The sequence below is a fragment of the Perna viridis genome, chromosome 5 (genome assembly GCF_037379345.1).
Source record: "Perna viridis isolate PV_CMFRI_1.1 ecotype Kerala chromosome 5, ASM3737934v1, whole genome shotgun sequence".
NCBI classification, from domain to species: Eukaryota; Metazoa; Mollusca; class Bivalvia; order Mytilida; family Mytilidae; genus Perna; species Perna viridis.
In genome coordinates, this window is record NC_142449.1 from 43,369,351 (window position 1) to 43,392,029 (window position 22,679).

At 32.2% G+C, this 22,679-nt stretch overlaps 1 protein-coding gene across 4 annotated transcripts in view; it reads right to left on the minus strand.

The window, feature by feature from the left end:
* The window catches only part of LOC148617828 (protein virilizer homolog), a 45,680-nt gene that overhangs the window by 9,907 nt on the left and 13,094 nt on the right, over positions 1 to 22,679 (minus strand). Inside the window, exons 10-32 of one of the 4 annotated variants that reach the window (XM_088585410.1) lie at positions 22,326 to 22,459; positions 21,340 to 21,419; positions 19,654 to 19,814; positions 18,538 to 18,744; positions 17,562 to 17,650; positions 17,195 to 17,312; positions 16,490 to 16,768; positions 14,535 to 14,649; positions 13,752 to 13,901; positions 12,922 to 13,065; positions 12,019 to 12,222; positions 11,226 to 11,311; positions 9,891 to 10,037; positions 8,850 to 9,018; positions 8,335 to 8,471; positions 7,558 to 7,757; positions 5,654 to 5,851; positions 5,328 to 5,433; positions 4,985 to 5,062; positions 3,893 to 3,907; positions 2,657 to 2,817; positions 1,268 to 1,529; positions 462 to 573 (exon numbers count right to left, since the gene is read on the minus strand). In XM_088585410.1, coding sequence (XP_088441536.1) covers positions 462 to 573; positions 1,268 to 1,529; positions 2,657 to 2,817; positions 3,893 to 3,907; positions 4,985 to 5,062; positions 5,328 to 5,433; positions 5,654 to 5,851; positions 7,558 to 7,757; positions 8,335 to 8,471; positions 8,850 to 9,018; positions 9,891 to 10,037; positions 11,226 to 11,311; positions 12,019 to 12,222; positions 12,922 to 13,065; positions 13,752 to 13,901; positions 14,535 to 14,649; positions 16,490 to 16,768; positions 17,195 to 17,312; positions 17,562 to 17,650; positions 18,538 to 18,744; positions 19,654 to 19,814; positions 21,340 to 21,419; positions 22,326 to 22,459 — 3,352 coding nt within the window. Of the gene's footprint in view, positions 1 to 344; positions 574 to 1,267; positions 1,530 to 2,656; positions 2,818 to 3,892; positions 3,908 to 4,984; positions 5,063 to 5,327; positions 5,434 to 5,653; positions 5,852 to 7,557; positions 7,758 to 8,334; positions 8,472 to 8,849; positions 9,019 to 9,890; positions 10,038 to 11,225; positions 11,312 to 12,018; positions 12,223 to 12,921; positions 13,066 to 13,751; positions 13,902 to 14,534; positions 14,650 to 16,489; positions 16,769 to 17,194; positions 17,313 to 17,561; positions 17,651 to 18,537; positions 18,745 to 19,653; positions 19,815 to 21,339; positions 21,420 to 22,325; positions 22,460 to 22,679 lie in introns of all 4 variants that reach the window. The other 3 variants (XM_088585408.1, XM_088585409.1, XM_088585411.1) reach the window with 3 other exon arrangements.

Genomic DNA, 22,679 nt, shown 5'->3' on the forward strand with positions numbered 1-22,679 from the left:
GTATATTAAAATAACATGAACAGTCAAGTATTTAAGAGAAAAGTTAACTCAAAAGTAAAATCCTTAGTATGCCCTGAGGTCAGTTGTTGATTGCTTTTCATTGTAGAGTATATTCTTGTCTCATGCATGTGTTCAATTCATGAGAAGTTACTCTATAAATCTCTTAGGGATTTCAGAATTCATTTTATTTGAAAGTAGTATACTAAATTACTTAAATTAATAGACACATCAACTCAGTTTAAGAAAATGCAGTCAGCATTAGATGCAGTATCAGGATTAAAAAGCGAAGTAAGCAAGTTACTGCAAGCCACTACACAGAAACATGTACGTTCCACAAGAAATACCTAAACTACTACTTGTGGTTCCCTTCTCGTTTTCTTTTTTCTCAAAAAAGAACTTGACCCCTGTTTGCGCTGTTTTAGCTGGGTGTTTCACTGCATAAATGGAAATGGTAGGATTACTTGTTTTCTTGTCCGGTTCCGACGGTTTAACTTCTGGTTCCCGTAGCATTTTCATCAGGGCTGTCATACTGTCCAGTAAACTTTTCATAGTCTCGTCTTCTTTTGCAAATTCCTGTGGAATACAAGTTGATGTGCATGTAATTTAGGAAGAAAAAAGACATGCTACGGTAATTTATGAAGTGACATTAAAGATGTTAGTGCACTAAGGTATGAATATGGCTCCAAAATATCAATTTTGTTGTAATTTCATTAAACTATCAAAAAACAAAAAACAAAAAAAAAACATAGTAAAATAAATTGTGGTGAACTACAAATAATTCTGTTGCCCTTTTAATGCAATAATTTCAAGAAGCCCTTATGTTTTCTTGGCTGTTATAGACTTAAGTTTTCAAATTCACAATTAGCACTTTTAATACTTGGCGATTAGTTTTCAGGTGTATTTAAGGCCAATAAGAGCCTTTAATGCCCTCTCTTAATGTATTTCTAAGGTCATAAATAAAAAACTGAAAAGGTTTACTGTAAATTCACATGTGCATTGATTGCTGTAACTTTGTCATTTTAAACAAAAATAAGAAATAACTTTTGACAATGTTATGTTACATGGTAAAAAAGTTTATGTTAAAAATTCCACGATGCCAGTTTTGAATGGAGAGATCTTCTGCAATCATTTCAGAATTTGCAATAACTGATCCATACTTTACCTCTCAATTCTCTTAGCTCACACCTCTAACATCTAAGTTTACAACTATAATGAACGGAAAGTATTTACAATCGCAATTACAAATAATAAAATGTGACCACACTACCTCCAACAACTTTTCCAAGTCCAACAATGGATGATTCTCCATGCTAGGATTCCATGACAACACTTGGTGTAACTCTTTCTGTGACAATGTATATGTTCTGGTGACAGTAACACCTGCCAATGGGCTTTCTATGGACACTAGCAGACGTAAAAATTCCAGAAGTGTAATTAATGTAGAGATACAGTCAGAACTGTCTTTACTGAATGTTGTATTGATTCGGACCATCAGACGACCGAGTGCTGTTGTCTTCTGCTCTAATACTCTGAAGACAGAAAAACATAAGTGTGCACAATTCTATCAGTAATTAGAATTCCCATGTTTTTGTTCATTCTAAGTATGTAGTTCTATTATGTAAAAATAGTAAATAATCAGATTTAAGAACTTGATTCCCATCTTTGAGAGTAAATCATATATAATTTTTTGACAAAAAACTACCTTAAACAAATTGTTGCATGAAAACCAGGTGTCTATGGATGACGGCTATCCAAACAACAGCCGCATACCATTAAAAGACTGCAATTTTTCTGTGTTCATATAAAAAATAACTTACAGGATATCATGCACACCATAAAGTGTGTTAAGCCAAGATTACAGATCTAAATCAATTTAACCCTAAATATAAAATAACTAAGAAATTTTTACATGCACTGATTTGAGAATGCGCCAAGAAATAGTTTTGAAAACTTTAAAGAATTACCCAATTTTTATTGATAAAAGTAAGATTATTTGTGACAAAAAAATTCTGAGCCTGATGGCTCAAAAGCTTTATCTGCTTGACAAAAGTTATCCACTGTGATAGACTAGTGCAATCTATTTAAGTTGTCCACTGGATAAATATTCATCCAGTGAATAAGTTTTGAACAACTGGGCCCTGGCACCAACTTTTTCAATTCTATTTTCTGCTGAATCCTACTATCCTTCAAAAGATTTATAATCAATCTTAGATTGTAACAAGTCTTCCCAAAAGTTAGATAACTCAAGTAACTGTATGCACCTCAAATTCTAATAGGGACAGAGCATCAGCAATGTCCTATATAATGTACTTATGTAAGGGATCTAAAGTATGAACAGCTCAAATAAATCTGCAAAATATGGTGTACAAATTTTGAGAGTGATGGTTTGAACTTTCATTACAGGCACAGAGTGATTAGTCGTGATAACACCCATAACATGTCAATTACCTCCTAAGAGCAGACATATTGGGGTGAATTATATATTTCATCTTATAGGCCAATGAAGCAACTTAATCATAAAAATAAAAAGTGTAGCCTTTTTAGGGGTGTATCACATATTACAGAATTTGCATATCTCTTACAAAGACTGATACTTTAGTACAAACAGCTCCATCCGTCACAGGCAAAGCCTACAATCATATTATTTGTCACTCACTTTTTAAGGTAATAGAAGCCATAATCATGATCAGTTAACATAACTAATGTCCTAACACATGGTAAGATAGAGGCATAACTATGGTCAGCACTTCCCATGTGATCTAACAGAGCTGTGGTAATGTTGACCATGTCATTAGGCTGTGGTAGGGAGTAGGCAATCTGGAAGAAAAAAATATGTCACTGTGTAATAATTTCTTCGTGTGGACAACAAATGTTTGGGCAAAATGCAGAATCCACATTTAAAAGCGAAAGAAGCCTGGTCAGTTTAATTTGAGCAAAAAAGGGAATGTCAACTTTGTATAGACAAAATATAAAATGGCAAGTTACAAGTACATGTATATCTTTTGTTCAGTCAGCATAAAATTCAATTTGTTAACTCTACAAAATAGAAGAAAATGGCCGTGCCATCGTAACTCCGCTACACCTCAAACAAAACAAAAAAACTGGGGTAAAATTATTAATTTTTTTATTTCTTTTCTCTGTACACAAATGAAATCTTGTGACTCAAAAGTGTTGGCAGAAGACAATGAAATTCCACTCCACTCCACTCTATCTTTAGTGGAAAAATTAAATGTCATGCTAACAGAAATGTATATAATGTCATGTACTGCACATAAAAATTCAATTAAAAAATAATAATTGTGCTATGTAAAGGATGTAACTTTATTCATGTCAATGGAAAAGATCACACAATGGTATGAAATTCTGTTCATGACTAATTTGCACATTCATTAGCTGTTCTATTTGCTGGATTCCACCCTTTTAACATCCCTGCACTGCAATACAGCCAAAGGAACAAAATTACCTCAGAAATACATTATTAAGACACAAAATTTGTGAGAGAAAAAAAAAGAGTATGGCAACGTAACAAACATACCCTAAACAAAACCTTCCAAAGCTCTGCCATGCAAAATTATTGCATTTATCATACAGTTTCTGAGGATGCAAGCAAAACGTCACATGCATTAATACTGTAAAAGGAGGAAATTTCCACTCTCTTAAAGGAATTATTTACAAATTATCTATGAAACCTACAGAAGATGATAGTTTCTGTGCATGCACAAAACCAAAATATACAACACTCTTCACAGTTGGTGAATCTCCTATATCTGACTATATTTTCAATTTGCATTGCAATCAAGTCTAGAAAAGCAGGACGACGTTCTACATGTAGTCACCAGAACAATTTTACATGTAATATAAGTCTTTTTTACATGTGACAAAAGTAACTCACATCTGACCAAGAAGCCTGAAATAAATCATATCTTTATAAATAATGCTACTCCTAAATTTACTTAATGTTAAGTGTCAGTCCCTGTAAGAATCAGGCAGTGAATGAAACATGGTATGAAAAAAAAACACCATTTTGAAAGTCCAATTTGACTATTTGCACCATCAAAATAAGGAAAAAGACAAGATTTTTCATATCACTTTGGTAAATTCAGTTATAATTTCATTGAAATGCATTGAAAATGAACATTAAAGGGCAGATAACTCTGTCAAAAACCTAATTTTCCTAACATCCTATTGAGAAACTTGTGAAATCCAGTGATACAGAGATCAAATAATGCTCTTTTCAAATAGAAAAAGTATCCTTGAGTGAAATTATAATGTCGGATTGGTTAGGTTTTTGACATGCATGTTTCTGATCAGTGGGTTCTTGACATGCATGTTTCTGATTTTTCACATTTTGCCTGATTCTTACAAACAATCACATTTAAAACTGACTATTATCATCTCTTCTTAAAAGTAGCACTTTTTTATTCAAAATAGAAACTATGGAATACCATGATCAGGTTTTCCTTATATATTAAATAATGGCTATTTTCTAGGTATTATAAACAGTGATTAGTATTAAAATTTTGGGAATGGGCAGTTTTACTGGTACTATGAAGTTCATTGGGACATTCTTAGATAATACTGATTTAAATGGGGCATTTTCACCCAGAATGTGATAAATGGCACGTGCCCCAACTAATCCAAATCACTGAATAACAACCACTGTTCACAAAGCATTTCATATTCCACCCAGAATACCTTATAACTCAGTGAGATTAATCTATATCACTTAATGCCTATTTCAAGTATTAATGTTTTAATTAATTGATTAATCAATTAATCTAATCAAAATAGGCTACTAATCAATTAAGAATTTATAATTGATTAATCAAAATAATCAGAATAATTGTGTATTTTTTAATCACCAATGTGTCCCTTTTCACAACTATTCTAAATTTATTTTTGTTTCCAGTTAAATGTACTTCCCAGTTTCAAAAATTTGTAAATGTATTTCATTATCATTACAAAAAACATTACACAGACTTACCTTCATTTGCTCGTTAGAATACTCTGCATTCCTCGTCAGCATTGAGACCTCAACATCACATAAACTCTGAATTATTGACTGGAAGAGAAAAAAAGTTAAAAACCAGGTCCTGATATCATAAAGGTGAAAAACAAAAAATTGACAAGTTATGAATGAATAATTTTCTCATTATCTATCGGTTTTAAGTAAAAACAATTCCACCATAATTGCATGTAATCTATGTTTTCATGGAAGATCAGATTCACAATAATCCTTTTTTAATGGTGAAAATCAACTTCAATTTCCCAAAAGAGTTTACTTTATAGTGATATTTATTTCCATTAAAATCTAAAAGTTAACTCACCACAATACATTCCTGAGCCTGAATATGTGGCACTCTGTCGCAAACAGAGTTCAGAATTTCTAAAAACTGCGTCAACAACTGGCCATACTTTTCATCTGCACCATTTCTGTAAAGATAAAGATGTATTCATCCTCAAACACTTTCTACATCAAATACACCTACCAAAAATTTAAAGCTGCTTTTAAAATAAAAAAAAATTACTCCAATTATGTTATTTCAAATAAATATGAATGTTTTTTAGTTTCCTTACAGTCAGCTGACAAGTGAAAACATTGAGTCATAAAATCCACAAATAAAGAAAATTAAAATACTTTTTGAAAACCAACCCTGCTTTCAGCATCAGATGCAATGTTGCACATTTAATAGGTGGGTGAGCCAAGACAAAGGCCAATAAATTCAACATCTTGCTGGCATAGGGGGAGGCAATCCTTTCCAACTTTTTATCCTGGCCATCGCCACCATCTATTTCTACTTCCTTTACACCCAATGTCTCCAGGCTCTTGACAACCATATCAAGGACACATCTGAAAAAAAAAATTGAAACTTTTGACACATGAAAAATTGTTTATCTTAATTAAGTTTACTTTCCAGAATTCACGTGTATAGAATCTTTTTGTGAATTCTCTGTGATTTTTTTTAAATGAAATTCTGAATTTCACTTAAGAGTACAGTGAAACCTGTTGCAACTCAACCCTGAACAAACCATAATCCCGTCTAAACCCAACCCTGAACAAACCACAATCCTGCCTAATCCCAACCCTGAACAAACCACAATCTGTCTAAACCCAACCTTGAACAAACCATAATCCTGTCTAAACCCAACCCTGAACAAACCATAATCCTGTCTAATCCCAACCCTGAACAAACCACAATCCTGTCTAAACCCAACCCTGAACAAACCATAATCCTGTCCAATGTAACAAGTTCTTGTTTCACTTTATATAGGGTTTGTAAATGTCATTCTAGTTTAGTTTTCCTCACTAGAATTTCCTATAAAGAACATGTTGAAATCTGAAGACTGGTCTACATTTTATTGCCACTGTCAAGATCTTGAAACACTGCATTATAACAGAAAATCTTCCTTTTTGCTTTTCTTAACACTTTTATCACGTAGAAAAAGATTTCTGTCATTTTAATCAGTATTTTTACAAAGCTTTTAGTACTAAAAGTACCAATCTCCATGTATATGAATGATAGATTAGGACCTATTCTCATGAAACCAGAGTCATATGATGACACTTACATTTTGATCCTGTATAAACCATACATCCCTACTAACCAAGTCAAACATTAAAGTTTGAGAGTGGTTCAGTTCATACAGGTTTCACTATAATATTAATTTGGTGGGAATATTCTAGGAATTTCACAAGAATTTTTTTGACAACGCCAAAACTAGTAGTCCTTTTTTTTATTTCTAAGAACGGCAAATACACATACCCACATCTGTCATGGTAGTAGTCTATATGAAATTCAGATACTGCCCTCCATGATGTATAAAAATAATAACTAAACTAATAATGTTTTTTTGTTCTACATATGTTATGTTTTCACAAAACAATAGTTCTTTCTGTATTCACATCTGTATTTTTTAAAAAATCATACCTTTATTTCCCATCAACTTCAACCAATTCAAACCAAATCAAGAATGATAACTCTTGCAAAAAGCAAGTTTTAGGATCAATCTATATATTTTAAATCTCAAAAATGCAAGAACCAAATAAAAAACTAAGGCATGTTATGTGATCAGTAACTGACAAAGCACCTCTTGTCAGATTTTTATAAATACTGCTACTTAATACATTTAATTTATGGCTGCTCGTCATTCAATTACTTGTATGTATATAGTATGTGTTGGACACAAAAAGTTAAGTAGTTATGAATTAAATAAGTTCTTAGGCTTGTCAAATAATGACCATTTCAACATTGTCACTTTTAAGACATGAATTATGAAGCCAACAAATAAGTGGAAAATCGTGAAATTGGAAGTAAATTTACGATAAAAAAAAAATGGAATGGTAAAATTCAAATATGAAAAAGTGAAATTCTGTTTTTAAGCAGAAGAAAATGAGGCAGGCATTATAACAAGACAGAATTTTTCACAGAAATGAATAAAGAACTGCAAATCTATAGAAATTCAAGGAAGAATAATACAAGAGATACCCTATCAAATTTCAGACAATAGCATTGATATAAATCAGTACACACTGCTACTATAAAGTTTATAACTTACTTAGTGACCATAGTTGCTGTTGTTGCTGAAAGATCAGCTAACTGCCAACAGACCCTACGTAGAACCTGCTGTAATGGCTGACAAGTAGAGGTGGCTAAGATCCTGATCATTTCCTGTATATGTGGAGTCAGGGAGTGGAGATGGACACTCCATTGTTTTCTGGAGTTTACTGCTAGTGTAACTTCTTCTTCTGTCAGTTTCTGTAGGAACAATAGGTTATAAATTATACTATAAACATACCTATACTTACTTTTTCTGATCTCGATAAATTGTTTATATCATTTTTATAGTTACAAAATTCCTCTTTTGTGGGTAACATTTTTTTAGAGATTTTTGTCGACTGTGAAAAATTAGATACAGTAGCTACTGTTAATTCTGAATGTAACAAAATAGTTCTGGATCTCTGTATGTAATATTATTCATTTCTGATGAAAACTTAATTATTATTCTTTTTTTTTGCATTTCTAAACTTAAATGTTGATACACACACTCTTACACAGCTGAGCTACTTAACTCTACACAGTTAGAAAATACTTTAATGACAATAAACTATTTTGGGGAACTGTTGTGTAAGTGCTGTCAAACTTAGTCATCAAAAATCTATTCAACTTGCTTTTGTTTACTTGTACGGTATTTTTTCTAGGATTGTTTTCTGTTTTATGCAAAGAATTTTACATTCTTAATTACTTACAAAAAGTATAACTATTTAAACAAATCAGAAAAATACTGCATAAACAAGAGTTTTGAAAAGGACAGTTTTAATTAAACAAAACATACCTCTTTTGTCTGAAGAGGTAATGGTAAGGGAAGTAACTCTGATATCATCAGTAGACCACTCAGATAAGTATAAGGTGCCTTTGTAGTATACTTTATAAGTTCTTTCATTGTCTTTGTCCATAAGGTATCGCTCAAAGCTAAAAATATATACCATCAAATTTCCATTGTAGTGTAGAATTAATATATGCATTAAAATGAAAGTTTTTTTTTTTTTTTATGGGACTCAAAGCAATACAATAAACCAGTAATGTTAAGCATAAGATAATAGAATAACAATGAATATGTCATCCATTTTTTTCCAAATTCACACAGAATTAGTATAATATAAGTATACTTATTTTTTTCATTTCAGATCTTCCAAAATAAGAACTGAGATTTGTAATATTTGCTCTTTATGAAGTTCAGAACACAAATGTATTGCAGGGAATTATGCTTTGTGGTTCTGCTATACCAACAAAAAGTAATATTACATTAAAACAGCATGCATAATAATTTTAGGAATTTAGCCTGAATACCTTCTCCAGAGTCTTTACTGGTAACAACAGGTTGTGTATAAGCCATCAGAGTATCAACGATATTCTTCTGTATTTTCTGGATGTCATCAATGAAGTAACTAGACAGTGGTACTGAACAAGTGATGGTATGTAACTCAAATAAAACTGACAAGCTGGTAAGATCTTTGAACTGAAAAAGTAATATTAAAATATATAAAAACAATTATTAGGTACCAGTCCACATAAAATTCAGACACTGCCAATGGTAAAGTGATTCATGGTGAAGAAGAACCCACCAAACAAATGATCCTTTTTCAGTCCACATATGCTATACTTTCACATAACGATAATCATTTCAGCATTCAGATCCGCAATTTTAAGAAAATCATACATTCATCTCCCACTTGAATCAACCAAACGAGACCAAATCAAGAACAATAACTCTTGCAAAGTGCCAATTTCATGTACAATCTACATGACTTTTATCTCAAAAATGCAACGAACGAATAAAAAATTAAGACTGCTTATGTGATCAGAAACTGTTTCTGAAGAAGAAACAAAACTGAATTTGATGGGTTTTTGACAGGCACGAATCACCTTCTGTCTGATTTTTTAGAAAAACTGCTACTTAAATCAAACTATTAGAAACAAGAAAACTTGAAATCAATTGAAAACAGAAGGAAGCTTTCTTCCAAGAAGACAAATGTAAATTAAACTATATCAAATTCCTTATTGTGTTCTTGAGTATAAGTTTGATGTGGACATACAGCTTTATAAGATACCATCTTACAATGTATGTATATTAAATTAAGAAGCGTATAACTAACAATTTGCTTTATCTGGAGCTATTTTTAGTAATTCACTTCTACATGTATGTGTTTGCTTTCATTAAATTCAACAAAAATTTCAGACATGTATTTTTCAATTCTTTTTCTAAGTTGCAGAAAAATTGAGTGAATTGGAAACATTGGAGGAAGTATTTTCTTGTTTTACAAAACCCTAATTTTTAAGAATAGAGCAGGACTGAGATAGACTTAATTATATTGGAATGGCCTTACATACCTCCCCTCCTCTGGATGATATGAGGAAACACAGGGTGGATTTAACTATGTCTAGACAAGGTTTAACAACAGACAGATAGTATGTCATGTTCTCAGAGCTCTGTGGACTTCCTTGCTGCCATGGTCTGATAAGGATCTCATTCACTTTCTGTAAAGAAGAATATCAACTTGGTATAAGTAAAATTTTGATTGATTGAGAAAGTACTATTTGCATAAACAATCATAAACCTCTTACCTACAGTCTTTGCAAAGTATGTAGCTTAGGCTGTCAAAACCCCTGTAAAGATTTAAAATAGGAATACTATACTGCAGCTGGACCGGCACAGATTTTTGTTCTGATGGTGAGGTCAGGTAAAATCAGTATATTACACTATCTAAGGGCTATTCCAGAGTTAATTGTGGAAAAGGGGTTGGATGGGGGGTGGGGGGCATTCGGTAGGCACCTCTATCATAATTTTATGGGTGCTTGTTATTTTAAATAATTAGCCTCAACAATTAAAGAAAATAATCAATTAAAATTGTATGCATGGTGGGGTCCAATAAAAAGTGCCTCCTGAATTTCCTCCTACATCCCCTTCCTTTTATTTCTGGAATAGCCATTAACTGGTCCAAATCTGCAGTTTTGTCTTGTGCAAGAACAGCATCTAGAAGACATGTAGCAATAAAAAGTGTTGGTGCACTACTGATGCCTTGCAATGTTGGTCTCACTAACCAGGTGGGTCAAATGGCCATCCCTCTATATAGTACCAAGAACACAATGAACCTAGACCTTTGCATTGTAAGTGCATTATTTATGTGTATTATGATAAAAAGTAGTCAAAATAAAGCTAAGAATGTGTACATTAAAATCATATATGTAATTAACTACAAAAGTGTATGAATACTGTTTACAAGTGTGGTTAATTTGCCTCCATGCTGTCCTTTAGCAGAAAAGGTAAAAATGTGCATTTTCAGTATTATTTATTCAAGTTAATTTCGTGAAGAATTCCTACAATCATCATACCATTGGCATAATGATTTTGAAAGCCTTATTTTCCAGGTTTTGCAATGGTATGCAATTTTAAGATGTCATTTGTCCTGGGAATTCCCAGTAAAACTTTGAAAATTACTTTTTAAACATGTCAAGTCATGGAAACGTTAGAAGTGGTTAGTGAGACCTTCAGTCCTTTTTTGTCATGTAATGCATTTGTGAGTTCATGATTTCCAAAGTGAAGCCAAAAATAAAATGATACTTTTGTAAAGTTCATGAACTTTGAACTTTGAACCATCAAGTTCTACATTTTACAAACCACTGATATTAAAACCATTAAGTCAGAAGTATACACTTGTAGTTTACCTGTAGAATTGAGATAAAGATGGGGAAACAATCCTCTCCAAACACATCCAGTAAAGCATACTTATATTTCACCTCTTCTGGTACATCTGTAAAATAGAGAAAGTAGAATTTTGTTCTTTGAGATAAAAATAAGTGCCTCCTCTTTTTCCAGTAAGAATCCCCAACAGTCAAATTATTACAAAAAAATGCATGAGGTTTAACTACATTCTAAATAAATGACATGAAATACATGTAACTGTTTTTACAAGGAAAAAATCTGACAGTTCTTCCATGACAGTTGAAGGAAACTGTAAAATCTGTTCTCCATCAGGGGATAAAGAGTAAAATGTGAAACAGTTCTTCAGTCATTTGAACTGCCCATGGCATTATCTATCAATCATACAGCTGTTTAATAAAAGCATATTATTTTCAATCTCATTTAAAACAGACATGTTTAAGCTACTTATGACAATATCTAGTGTAAACCCTGAAAATTTTAAGGCAATTTAATACTCAATATTTTTGTGGAAAAAGCGGTCAAGCTAAAATAAACAGTTGTAAATACATTTTAATTCCATCAGAGGAACGATCATGAATTCAAAACTGCATATTGGTCGCTGAAACCAAGAAAAAAGACAACGCCAAAATGTAACGGTATTTAGTAATGTAAAGTATACATATAATCCAGAACTTTGTGATTTCCAAAAAAGGTATAATGGAGAGATTCATACTCTGTATCATGCAATATGACATTCACAAAAACTACAGAGAATTTATAAATGCACATCACTTAACTAAAATAATTTGTACCAACCATTAGGATAGTCTGTGTCTTTAGGTATTGTCATGTGACGTAGAATCCTACAAGTGGTAATTAGTGGTCGTGGTATTCTAGTGATACCCTCGGCAGCCTGTTTCAACTGTTGTACTGCCGAGGAAACACCTTCATGGTTATATGCTGTTATATCTTTAATGGGCAGTAACCATTCCTGTAGTTCTAACAACTTACTACTGTAATCTGAAAAAAAAAAATTTAATTTGGAAAAATCAGCTATGAAGCAATAAAAAAATTGAATTAAGTGTAAGCGCAAGAGTAATAAGTGCTTATAATTATTGTCCTTAAAAATGCAGTGTCCAATAAACATTTTCTGGAAGGGGTGGGCATAGATTTTCTAGTTCTAAAAGAGAGTGGCACAGAGGTGGATCCCGAGATGCTCAAAAGAGGGGGCCCAGCTCTGTCATGGCTCAGTAGATTTCCAATTTAATAAACTAAACGTTTCAACCAGGGAGGGGGCCTGAGCTCCCCTTTTGATCTGCATATGTGGTGAGCATAGGCCAATCTTCTTTAGAACAGAAAGTTTTATTTAATGATTGGATAGCTACAAAATGATTCAAAACATATAAGAGCATGTTTTCTATATGTTCAGGCTTAAGTTTATTTCAGTCAATTGTGCAGAGAATACAAAACATGCTGATGTGAGGAACAAAAACTGGTTGAAATCAATATGGGCTGGAAATTTTGATTACTGTCAAACAAAAAACTTTGTGATTACTCTGACATTTAGAATACTTATATGTATTTTTGCCATTCTGAATTGTTCCAATGTTTCAATTGATCAATTTCTGGTGAGAAAATGAACGGAAAAGATGAAAATAAAATAATGATGCAAATAGTGGTATGAGAAACACAGTAAAGACCATGAAACAAATCCTTTACCAGCTTCACAGAGCTGTGTCAGTCTTTTGTTAAACTTCTCCAACATTTCTACACCACAAGAATTCCTCACAACCAACAGTAGCAGTTGAAGACTATAACTGGCACACACACTCTTCTTTAACTTAGAATCTCTGTCTTCATTACCTAGAATAGCAACAAAAATACACAAGGGAAGCTTTATTGAGTGTGAAGTACAAGTATATTAGTTTTGTAGATTTCATCATCTGGTTATGGTTTATTAAAGTTGAAAATCAAATTTCTGACTAACGATTTATTGAATTCTTATTATGTTATAGGAAGTTCAGACTTCATTAAGCTTGAAATGAAATACTGTGAACGTATTAATTTTCACGGATTTTATCAAATGAACATATTTGCTGGTATAAATTCTCAAGGTTTTTTAACATAATTAATGTTAGATAATGATAAAATCGATTTTGTGGGTACAGATTTTTCGGTTTTCTCTCCACCGTGTGAAAGACTATGAACAACTCATTATGCCAAACCGATTCGTCAAATAAAAAATCAATTCATCAAGTAAAAGCTGAGAACAATGGAACAAAGCATCTTTAACCATTCAAAGACAAATTAAAAGAAATGTTCAATCCATCATATTAACGGTACTAAAGATAGAAAATTCTTCACAATAGGAACTTATAGGAACTTAAAAGATACTGAAATTTCTATTATGTAATGTACTCACAGTTCTAAGTCCAGTCACACAGTAAATAATGGTCTTTCCTCTGACTTTTTGTAATGACTATAATTTTATAGCTTTGGTACTAAAGCCAAAGCAGAAATCAACCAGTTTGTTTTTATCATGCACTTACCAGTCAGTTCAACAAATGGTAGCAGTGACTTTATGTTGTAGTCAGCACTGAAGACTCGGACCAATGCATCTCGTCCTGCAGGAGTCACTGTCAGGGTGTATAGGTTGTGTAATGTTGCTAAGGCACCACTGTTGTCTAATTCTGTTGATTCTGAAATAACCATCAACAAAATAAATTAGTTGTTTTTTTTTCCATATAATATAATTACTGCACATATCATATTAGTAAACTCTATCAAAATGATCCTGGATTTCTTCAGTTCTAAACCAAATAAATATATTTGACAAACCATGCATTTTAAAACAAACTCTGGACAATATTAGCTGTTTGCATTTATATACACAATATATAACTAAATGTAGAGTAGTCTACTGTGAACCTACTGTAGGGTAGTCTACTGTACTATTGTTCGTGGGGTACCAATCTTCATGTATTTCATGGGTAAGCCAAACCATGAAATTGGGTTCCTAACAAAATGGAGATTTTGGTAGGTGTGTAAACCGAAAACCTCGAAACATACGAATTCCAGAATCCACAAACCTGCATTTCTTTCCAAATCCATGAAAATTGGTAACCACAAATTAAAGAACTTTTACAGTCTTTAAGTATATTTCAGTAGTCATACCAGATAAGACTTGTACTGCCTGAAGTTTAAACTATGATATACAAATAATGAACATAGTAAAGGCTGTAAAATGTCCAAAACACATGATCAAAATTGAGAACAAAAACAGACATGAAAGAAAAAAGATATGCAATAAACTGACCAAAAAAGAAAACTACCTTTGTTATGGAACTCATTGAGTTGGTCTATATACTGCAGGGTCTGTAGATGGTGAACCATTTCTAGTCCTATCACCTGTAACGGGTTATCATCAGGCTCATCTCTCGCATACTCCTGATGTAGAAATAAAAAGTAGTTGTAACTTTATTTTTCATGCACAGTAAAATTACAAGAGGTAAGCTACCCATGAGATTTGACATTTGTCTTTATATCACATGTCATCACAGGTAAGTAACCCTTGAGATTTGACATTTGTCTTTATATCACATATCATCAGGGGTAAGTACCCCATGAGATTTAACATTTGTCTTTATATCACATATCATCAGGGGTAAGTACCCCATGAGATTTAACATTTGTCTTTATATCACATATCATCAGGGGTAAGTACCCCATGAGATTTGACATTTGACTTTATGTCACATACCATCAGACTACATTGAATAGTTCATACCAGTAGTTCCATCATTAAGTTTTAAATTATATACAATGACAGCTCTGTGAAGTCTACAAACACCTCCAACTAAGAATCCATAACTGCACTATGGCAACTATCTACACTCAATGTCACATACATAACATATTGTTTAAATTTTAATTCAAATTTGGTCTACAATTTTATTTACTCAGTTTTTAAATTGTGTTAAATGACTAGCTCATTCATCTAAAAAAAAAAAAAAAACCAGCTCTTTCCGTTAAATGTGAATTTTTCAATTCCAATGACATTTTAAGCCAGTATCGCAATGTTTACATTGTCAAATTGGCCATGATTTTGTTACAAAGACGATTTTCAGTTCATTGTTATTTAACCAAAACAATGAGTTACCGTCTAATTTCATGTAAAAAATTCTTTAAAAGGTTATCATTCCAACCTAATAATTGTTTATTTTCAAATTCGTGAAAATCATATTTATGTCATCACAGAAATTACAAAATACAACTATCAGTGTACAATGGAATTTCTGGTAATGAATTGTAAAATTATTTTGATTGGGTATATCAATTGTATGTACTGACATTTGGTTTCTATAAATTGAGAAATACATAACAAAGAAAGACAACTCTAACTCGATAATTGATTAGGATTATGGTACCAGTATTGTATTGCATATCCCTGAGCAGGTGTACGTCAAAACATGGATGCTATAAAAATATAGTGCATTTTCTTCTTGCCTCTCTACAAACTAATATTTTGTCAAAAGATATGAACAATGACTTATAAAATAGAGCAAACATCACACTGTAAGATGAAGAACTTTTTTTAAAGAAAATCTAACATACTATCATAAAAATGTTCCACTGAAAAGGTTGGTTTGGTGATTGCAAAACGAAAGTGAAAGTAGGGAAAATGGCTATTTATAGTTCGAGACTACTTTTCTGTCCGATCTTTGTGGACTCACCCTATTTTCTTTGCGGGGAAATTATTTTTTCACATGTCCTTAGAAATGCTACATAAGTGAAAGTTTTATTGAATCAATTTACATATTTTTTAAAAAATCCTAAAAATATGCACTTCACTATAGAAGTCTATGGGAAAATTAATACGATACTGAGACCTTATATCAAAGTGGGCTTGAACAGATGTTCCATAGAGGATGAAGTCTTCATAAAAGTAATAAACATGAATTCAAGGTATAATATTAGATGCACTGCAAGTCTGACAGGAAGTTACATCAAGCAGAACTTTCCAGAATTTGTGGACTTAAAGCAAGCAAAATGACAGAAATGCTTTCAATGAGAAAAACAAACTAAATGTAGAGTAAGCTAATTTCATTAAACATATGGAATAACGCATCCCACAGACAAGTTGTGCCAAGTCTACTAGAATTTGGGGCATCACAAAAAAGGCTACTCAAGCTTAAAACTTTGTCCACTTACAGGTTAAACTGTCTTATATTAAAGGGAAACAAAAATCTCTAAAACAAAACATTCCAATGAGATTAAAGCTACTCACAGGTATATGCAACAGGAACTTGATAATTCCATTGGTGACCTCTGTCTGTGAACTGAGGTATAATAGCCCATGATGTGTTCGAAGTAATAACTGCAGTAGTGTTTTGACACATGACAGGATGACAGGATGGTGCCCTGTTATAGCTGATGACAGAAGGACCAGTAGAGATTGCAACAACTGACATTTGTTGGCAAAATGGTAAAGGTTAGGATATGGGTCATTGATTGGCTGAGCAACCTCAAACATAGCTTTGCCAGGCAAACCTCTTTTTGGTTGTGACTGAAAATACAATTTTAGTTGATGAAACATTACAAAGAAAGAATAACTTTACAGATAAAAGACTTTGACTAAACCAAAAAAGGAGAGGTGCAGATGGAATAAAATGTTTCCCATCATCATACTTGTTGAGTCATATCTCAATTAGCTTTCTTGCTCATTAAGATTACTTTCGGTTTTTTACTGCAGAAATGTTAGGCCATTTCATAATTAGATTTATAGTTTGCGCTTGAAGAAGAAACATTGTTTTATAATATGTAATACTACATTTACCTAAATTGTTATAAAAGTTGGATAATAAAAAGAACTTAAATTTGACTGAATTCTACAACGTAACAGATGAGGGAAGGCCTGAGAACAGAGAAACTATTTTTAGTTGACCTTACATTGACACACAATAATAAAGAATCTGCTACAATATGTACTTACAACCAGATGAGGGGCTATAGAGAAGACTTTAGTGATATCAGCCAGTACATGTGTAATCATGTCAATTTCTTCAGCATTGCTTTTCTCATTCTCTTTAGCAGTATCATTTTCAATCAGTCTGAAAAAAATATTACTCAGTATTTATTTACAGTGCAATTTTTTTGTGCTAAAGACAAAGCCATATAAGAGTTTGAAATATTCATAGCTACTCTCAAATTTACAGCTTTTATACAGTTTAATTAGATATGAATGTAGAACAACAGTTCTATGAAGTGAAAAAAACCTAATGGATGGGTTGAATCATGAAAGCTCCTTCTAAACAAATGAAAACAGTATTTTTTCATGATATCACAAGAATGACTTTTACCTTTGTGTACATTCCGATAGTCTACACATAACTTCAAAATAATGGACTTTCTTCACCAAAGCAGTTAATGCAACCATCACTCTAACAACCTGAAAATATGTAAGAGTTATACATTGGTAAGCTATATGTAACAAATGAACAGATAAATGAAGTAAATACCAAGTTTTTGGTCATTTACTTGAGTTTTTAAAAGATTCTGGATTTTATTCCAATAAATTAACCATTGATATAAACACACAATTTTATGGTTTTGCTTTGAGGAGGTAGACCTAAGGTAAGGGACACAACTTTTAAAAATCACTGGAACGTTTGTACTCAGCATTTTACATTAATCTTATGGAAGCATCTAATTCAAATGAAAGCTTGAGAGGCTTAGGTGAAATACTATGATACAAACATATCACTGATTTCATGAGTTATGTCCCTTACCCTAGGTCCACCTCCTTAAAATGGTTTTCATCAAAAAGTGTGCCCCATTTCCAGTATTATATTGTTTGGCAAATTGAAATGAACAGTTTTATTGTTAGAACTTTTTTGAGGTACATGTGAAGCAATTAGCTGCTTCGTAACAGCAATTTCAGGTTGATTTTTTCCTAGATCTTCATGGCCCTTTCATTTGAGAATTTCCAGGTTTTTTTTCTAGTAATGAAGCTCCTTTTGAGTTGTGTGCCCTTCAGAAGAGAGGTTAAAATTAGTTCACTATTACAGACTCTCATCTAAATAAAATTAACTTTTGGCTGTTTGTAAAATTTCTAAGTAGCTTTCATTGATTCAAAAAAGGCCTTATACTTTTCAAAAACAAAAACATGTAAGTGAACCAGTTGTTCATGTTTGATAAAACTATTGCTCCATAATGTTTAATATAATAGATTTTATATAAACCCAGTTTTTTAATTAAAACTTTAGTTTAAAGGGTAAACAAGAAAAGCATTTCCCAAGAACAATTCATTATTTTCAGGAGATTCACATGGAATACCTGTTTAGTCTGCATAACTTCCAGAACCCTTTGGTAACAAGATGGCTGACTGCTGTTGTCTTGGAGACCATGTTTCCCTAGAAACCATTCCATACCACATGATAGTCGAGTAGACTGGTCTAAAGACTGAACAATCTGGAGCTTAACAGAGAAAGATGTGTACTGGTCTGTGAATATGTCAAGTAGTTTGTGTTGAACATCTCTTGACTGAAATAAAATACAATAGATAATTAGAACTATAACCTATGAAGATTTTGCTGCAAGTGTATTTTCTTACTATTTTCATGGTAAGACATCAAATGTGAAAATAAAGCTGTTGCCAAGATATTCTTTGTAGAAGTTTTTATTCAATTCGACAAATGATTGTGAATTATAACTTGGGAACTGTAATTTGCTATAGAAAAGAGGAATCAAGATTCTAGTGGAAATCAAATGAATGTAATCCAGGCACAAAGACCAGACGAGGAAAACAGATCTAGACATACACAACAGAGAACATAAATAACAGTAATAATACAAACAAAGTAACAACAGTAAATGAGCAACTCAGACTTCATTAAAAACTAGAGGCATGGACAAGGTGCACTAGTAGGGTAAGCATCCTCTGCTTTTCAAAAAACACCTGCTGAGTTGCTCATAAAAAGTCAAGTCCTAGGTAGACGAAAGAGGAAGGAAAACTATGACACTTTAACAAACTTTCCTATTGACTATTGCCAGTTTATCATTTGGTTATAACCCCTTATTGGCAAGTTTTCATTGAATTAAAAATTTGCTGGTATTTACTTTGTGCATTTTGTTTCCCTTATCTTCAGTTTATGTGTAATCTATTTTATTGGGTTTGTTAAATTGTGTATGAAGGTCATCTCTATTTCATGTGTTCATGTTAAGACTATGTTTTTGGAGTATGACCTATTTGAATCCTCCCAATGCTGACACTTCAGTAATTTTTTGCTAATATTTGGCACAGTTTTAAATTTCTTATATTACGGAAAATCAACCTCAGAAAGGGAGAAAGAAATCCATGGTGAACATTTTAATTTCCGCAATTTCAAAATTACCACAATTTCAACTAAGGCCTAATATTCACATCATTATCCACATGTACAGTACACATACCAGAATATTGATAGCCACAGCTTCATCAGAGCTACACAAGCTAGCAGCTACTCTAATCCCCATTTTTAGATGCCTGACTTTATATGCAGCATCTGGTTGATCAATAGCCTTCTGTAAGTCTAGGCCTTCTAAAGTCCAATCTGCTAACTTGTCTAGAATGTCTGAAATGGAAAATTTACAATTTGAAAATCAAATACTTGTAGGGATATTACTACACAGTGATTTTGTTACTTTTTTTTTCAAATCATCCTCCTCCATTTTTATTGTGAAAATTTACACCAAATTGGGAAAAAAAATATGCAAACAATGACGACAGCGCCAAAATAAATAACAGCCATATACATACAAATAAAATATATATGCATGTAAAACTGATACATTGTTTTAAACATTAAAGAGAACAAGTGAGTTCAATGTTTGTTTTAATTCACTTTAGAGTACAGTTTCACTTTGTTAACTTTAGATTCATTTTTCTATCTTTTAAGTCCCTTAAACCTTTCAACCAGTTTGTTAAGGTCTCCTCTTGTTAACACTTCATTTCTGTGACAAATTCTCATGATTGCATTAAGGTTTGTTTGTGTAAACCAGTTTCCTTTAGAAGTTAGACAATCATAATAAGACAAATACAGTTTACTTTGGAAATTTTGAGAATAATGTTGGAAAAGTCATAATGATTGAATTTGACACGTATCTGATTCATGTAGTTAGGTACTCCTGGCTGGAACACAGTATAGACATTAAAATGAAACAGGTGAGTAAACTGAGATTCTTAAATCTTTTCCACAGCTGCTACATGTCAAATGGTTGACAAGCAGACCAGTATATCTCAACATAAAAAGCAGCATTTTGAAACTTTTCAACCAGACTTCTAATTGCACAGGATCCATAAGGGTGGTTTATTTACTGTAAGTTTCTTCCTTTTTCATGGAGGTGTTTCAATATGGTCATCTGATTTACAAATGTCAACACTGGACTGATTGAAGCAAGATGTAAACATGTTTAGAATAATGCCATCGACAATTTCCTGTACAATCTCCTTTGTGTCATTTTTATCACTCCTTGTAGATGGGGTTGTTCAGGACAGGCCTTTAAAATCTTAAAAGATTGACCAACATTACAAAAAATTGTTAGTTTTCAAATCTCAACCTTTGAAATACAAGTAGAAATCATTTCAACAAAAATGAGATTTTCATAATATTAAAAGAACAAATTTAAATTTATTGTTAAAAAATAGGACAAAAAAGAAACAAATCATCCATAAAACAAAGTTTGTGAGTTTGGAAGGTTGTGTTTAACATACAATGGATTAGCTTTCAAAACTCACAAAAATGATTGTTTCAAGGCCTATTTAAAGTATTTTTTATCTTGAGGATGACTCATTACCCATTTTACAGTAATATCAATAAAATAAACAAAAAAAATCATCTTCCTTCTCATTTTTTATGGCTATGTAACATTCATACCTAGTTTGGTTCAATTGGTTAAGTAGTATCAGAGAAGAAGAGTTTTGAAAAATTGCTAATGATGATGACGGACACCAAGTAATGGCATTAGCTCACATTGAGCTAAAAAGCCCTCCATCACATTCATGGCTAAAAATAGTAGTTCCCTCCCTGACTGGTTTTCATAAAAACTGGCTTGAGAAACAAAAAATTAACTTTGACTTTATAAATTCCCACGATTTACCTTTTCTGTTTTCCTTGTAAAGGAGATAAAATAATCCTTTTGGTAGTAAGCCTGGTACACTCTCCATGCCTTCAATCCATCTAAATATAGAAAAAAGAATGTTAACAACCATAGGTTATTTGTACTATGAAAGTTTATTTATTAGAGTATGGATCTGTATACAGCATTAGTTATTATCAGCCATCAATGTTCACCCTTGTGTATAGGAAAATTTTAAAGGGGAAAACATAATCAATACATGTACATGTAATTGCAGAAATTGTCCATTACATAAAAAAAGTGAAAACGAAACAAAACAGCGAAAAAAAGATTAACCAGATATGCAATCGCAATTTGTTTATATCGTATCTATGGTGGTGGCCATGATTAATTCATGCATACCAGAAAAAAGCAGTTCCACCAATCACGTGAGTGGGAGGTGCCACAGTCGATAACCTGCTAATGTACGGATACAGCAAAAAAATGACTGTATACCTTTATTCATTTAACAAATAACCTCACTGCAGGATAAATTACATGTAATTGCAGAAATTGTCCATTATACATTACTTCCCATAACACAAAAAAGATGTTATATTACAATGAATCACAAATATACATTACCTTACCCAAAGCCTGCTTTTAAGATGCTCGAAGTTTGTTATATGTATTTGTAACTTTAGAAAATTGGATATTTGTGTAAGGTCGAAAAAGGTATCTGGGGCAAATACCCATTGGCATAATAAATATAATTTTGATAAATGTTTCACACACTATTGGATAATTAAATTTGCATTTTTTAAAAGTAATTTCATTGTCAAAGAATATTTTTTAGGTACTGTATATCTTAAGCTAAATTGCCAACCTCTAACGTAAAACAACCTGTAAAGGGAACACTGTGGAAAATACTATGAAAATAGTACTCTCCAAATTTACTCAAGTACTCATAAAAATACCACATATAATGTTGCCAGATTTCCAATTAGAGACCTCTATGTTTAATTTACTTTGCATAATGATCTGCCTCTGCAAACTGCTCTATGAAATTCAGTAAAGTGACCGCCTCATCTGGTTTTTCTCTGTTCTTTATCAAAATTTGTTTCTCCTGCTCAAACTTGGTCAGAGATATATCTGGGAAAGTCTGAATTAGATAAAGTTAAAGTCATTTAACTAGTCTATTTTTAAGAAGTTTGTATGTTTACAGGGGTTTCATTATTTTTTTGCAATGCAGGTACCTTTGGTTTTGTAGGAGGTACTTTTCATCATTTTGTTTAATGAAAATGTATGAAATTTTAAAATTCTGGAGGTACTTTTCAGTAGTTTAGAAGGGTAAAAGTACCTGGTAACGCCTATTAATGAAA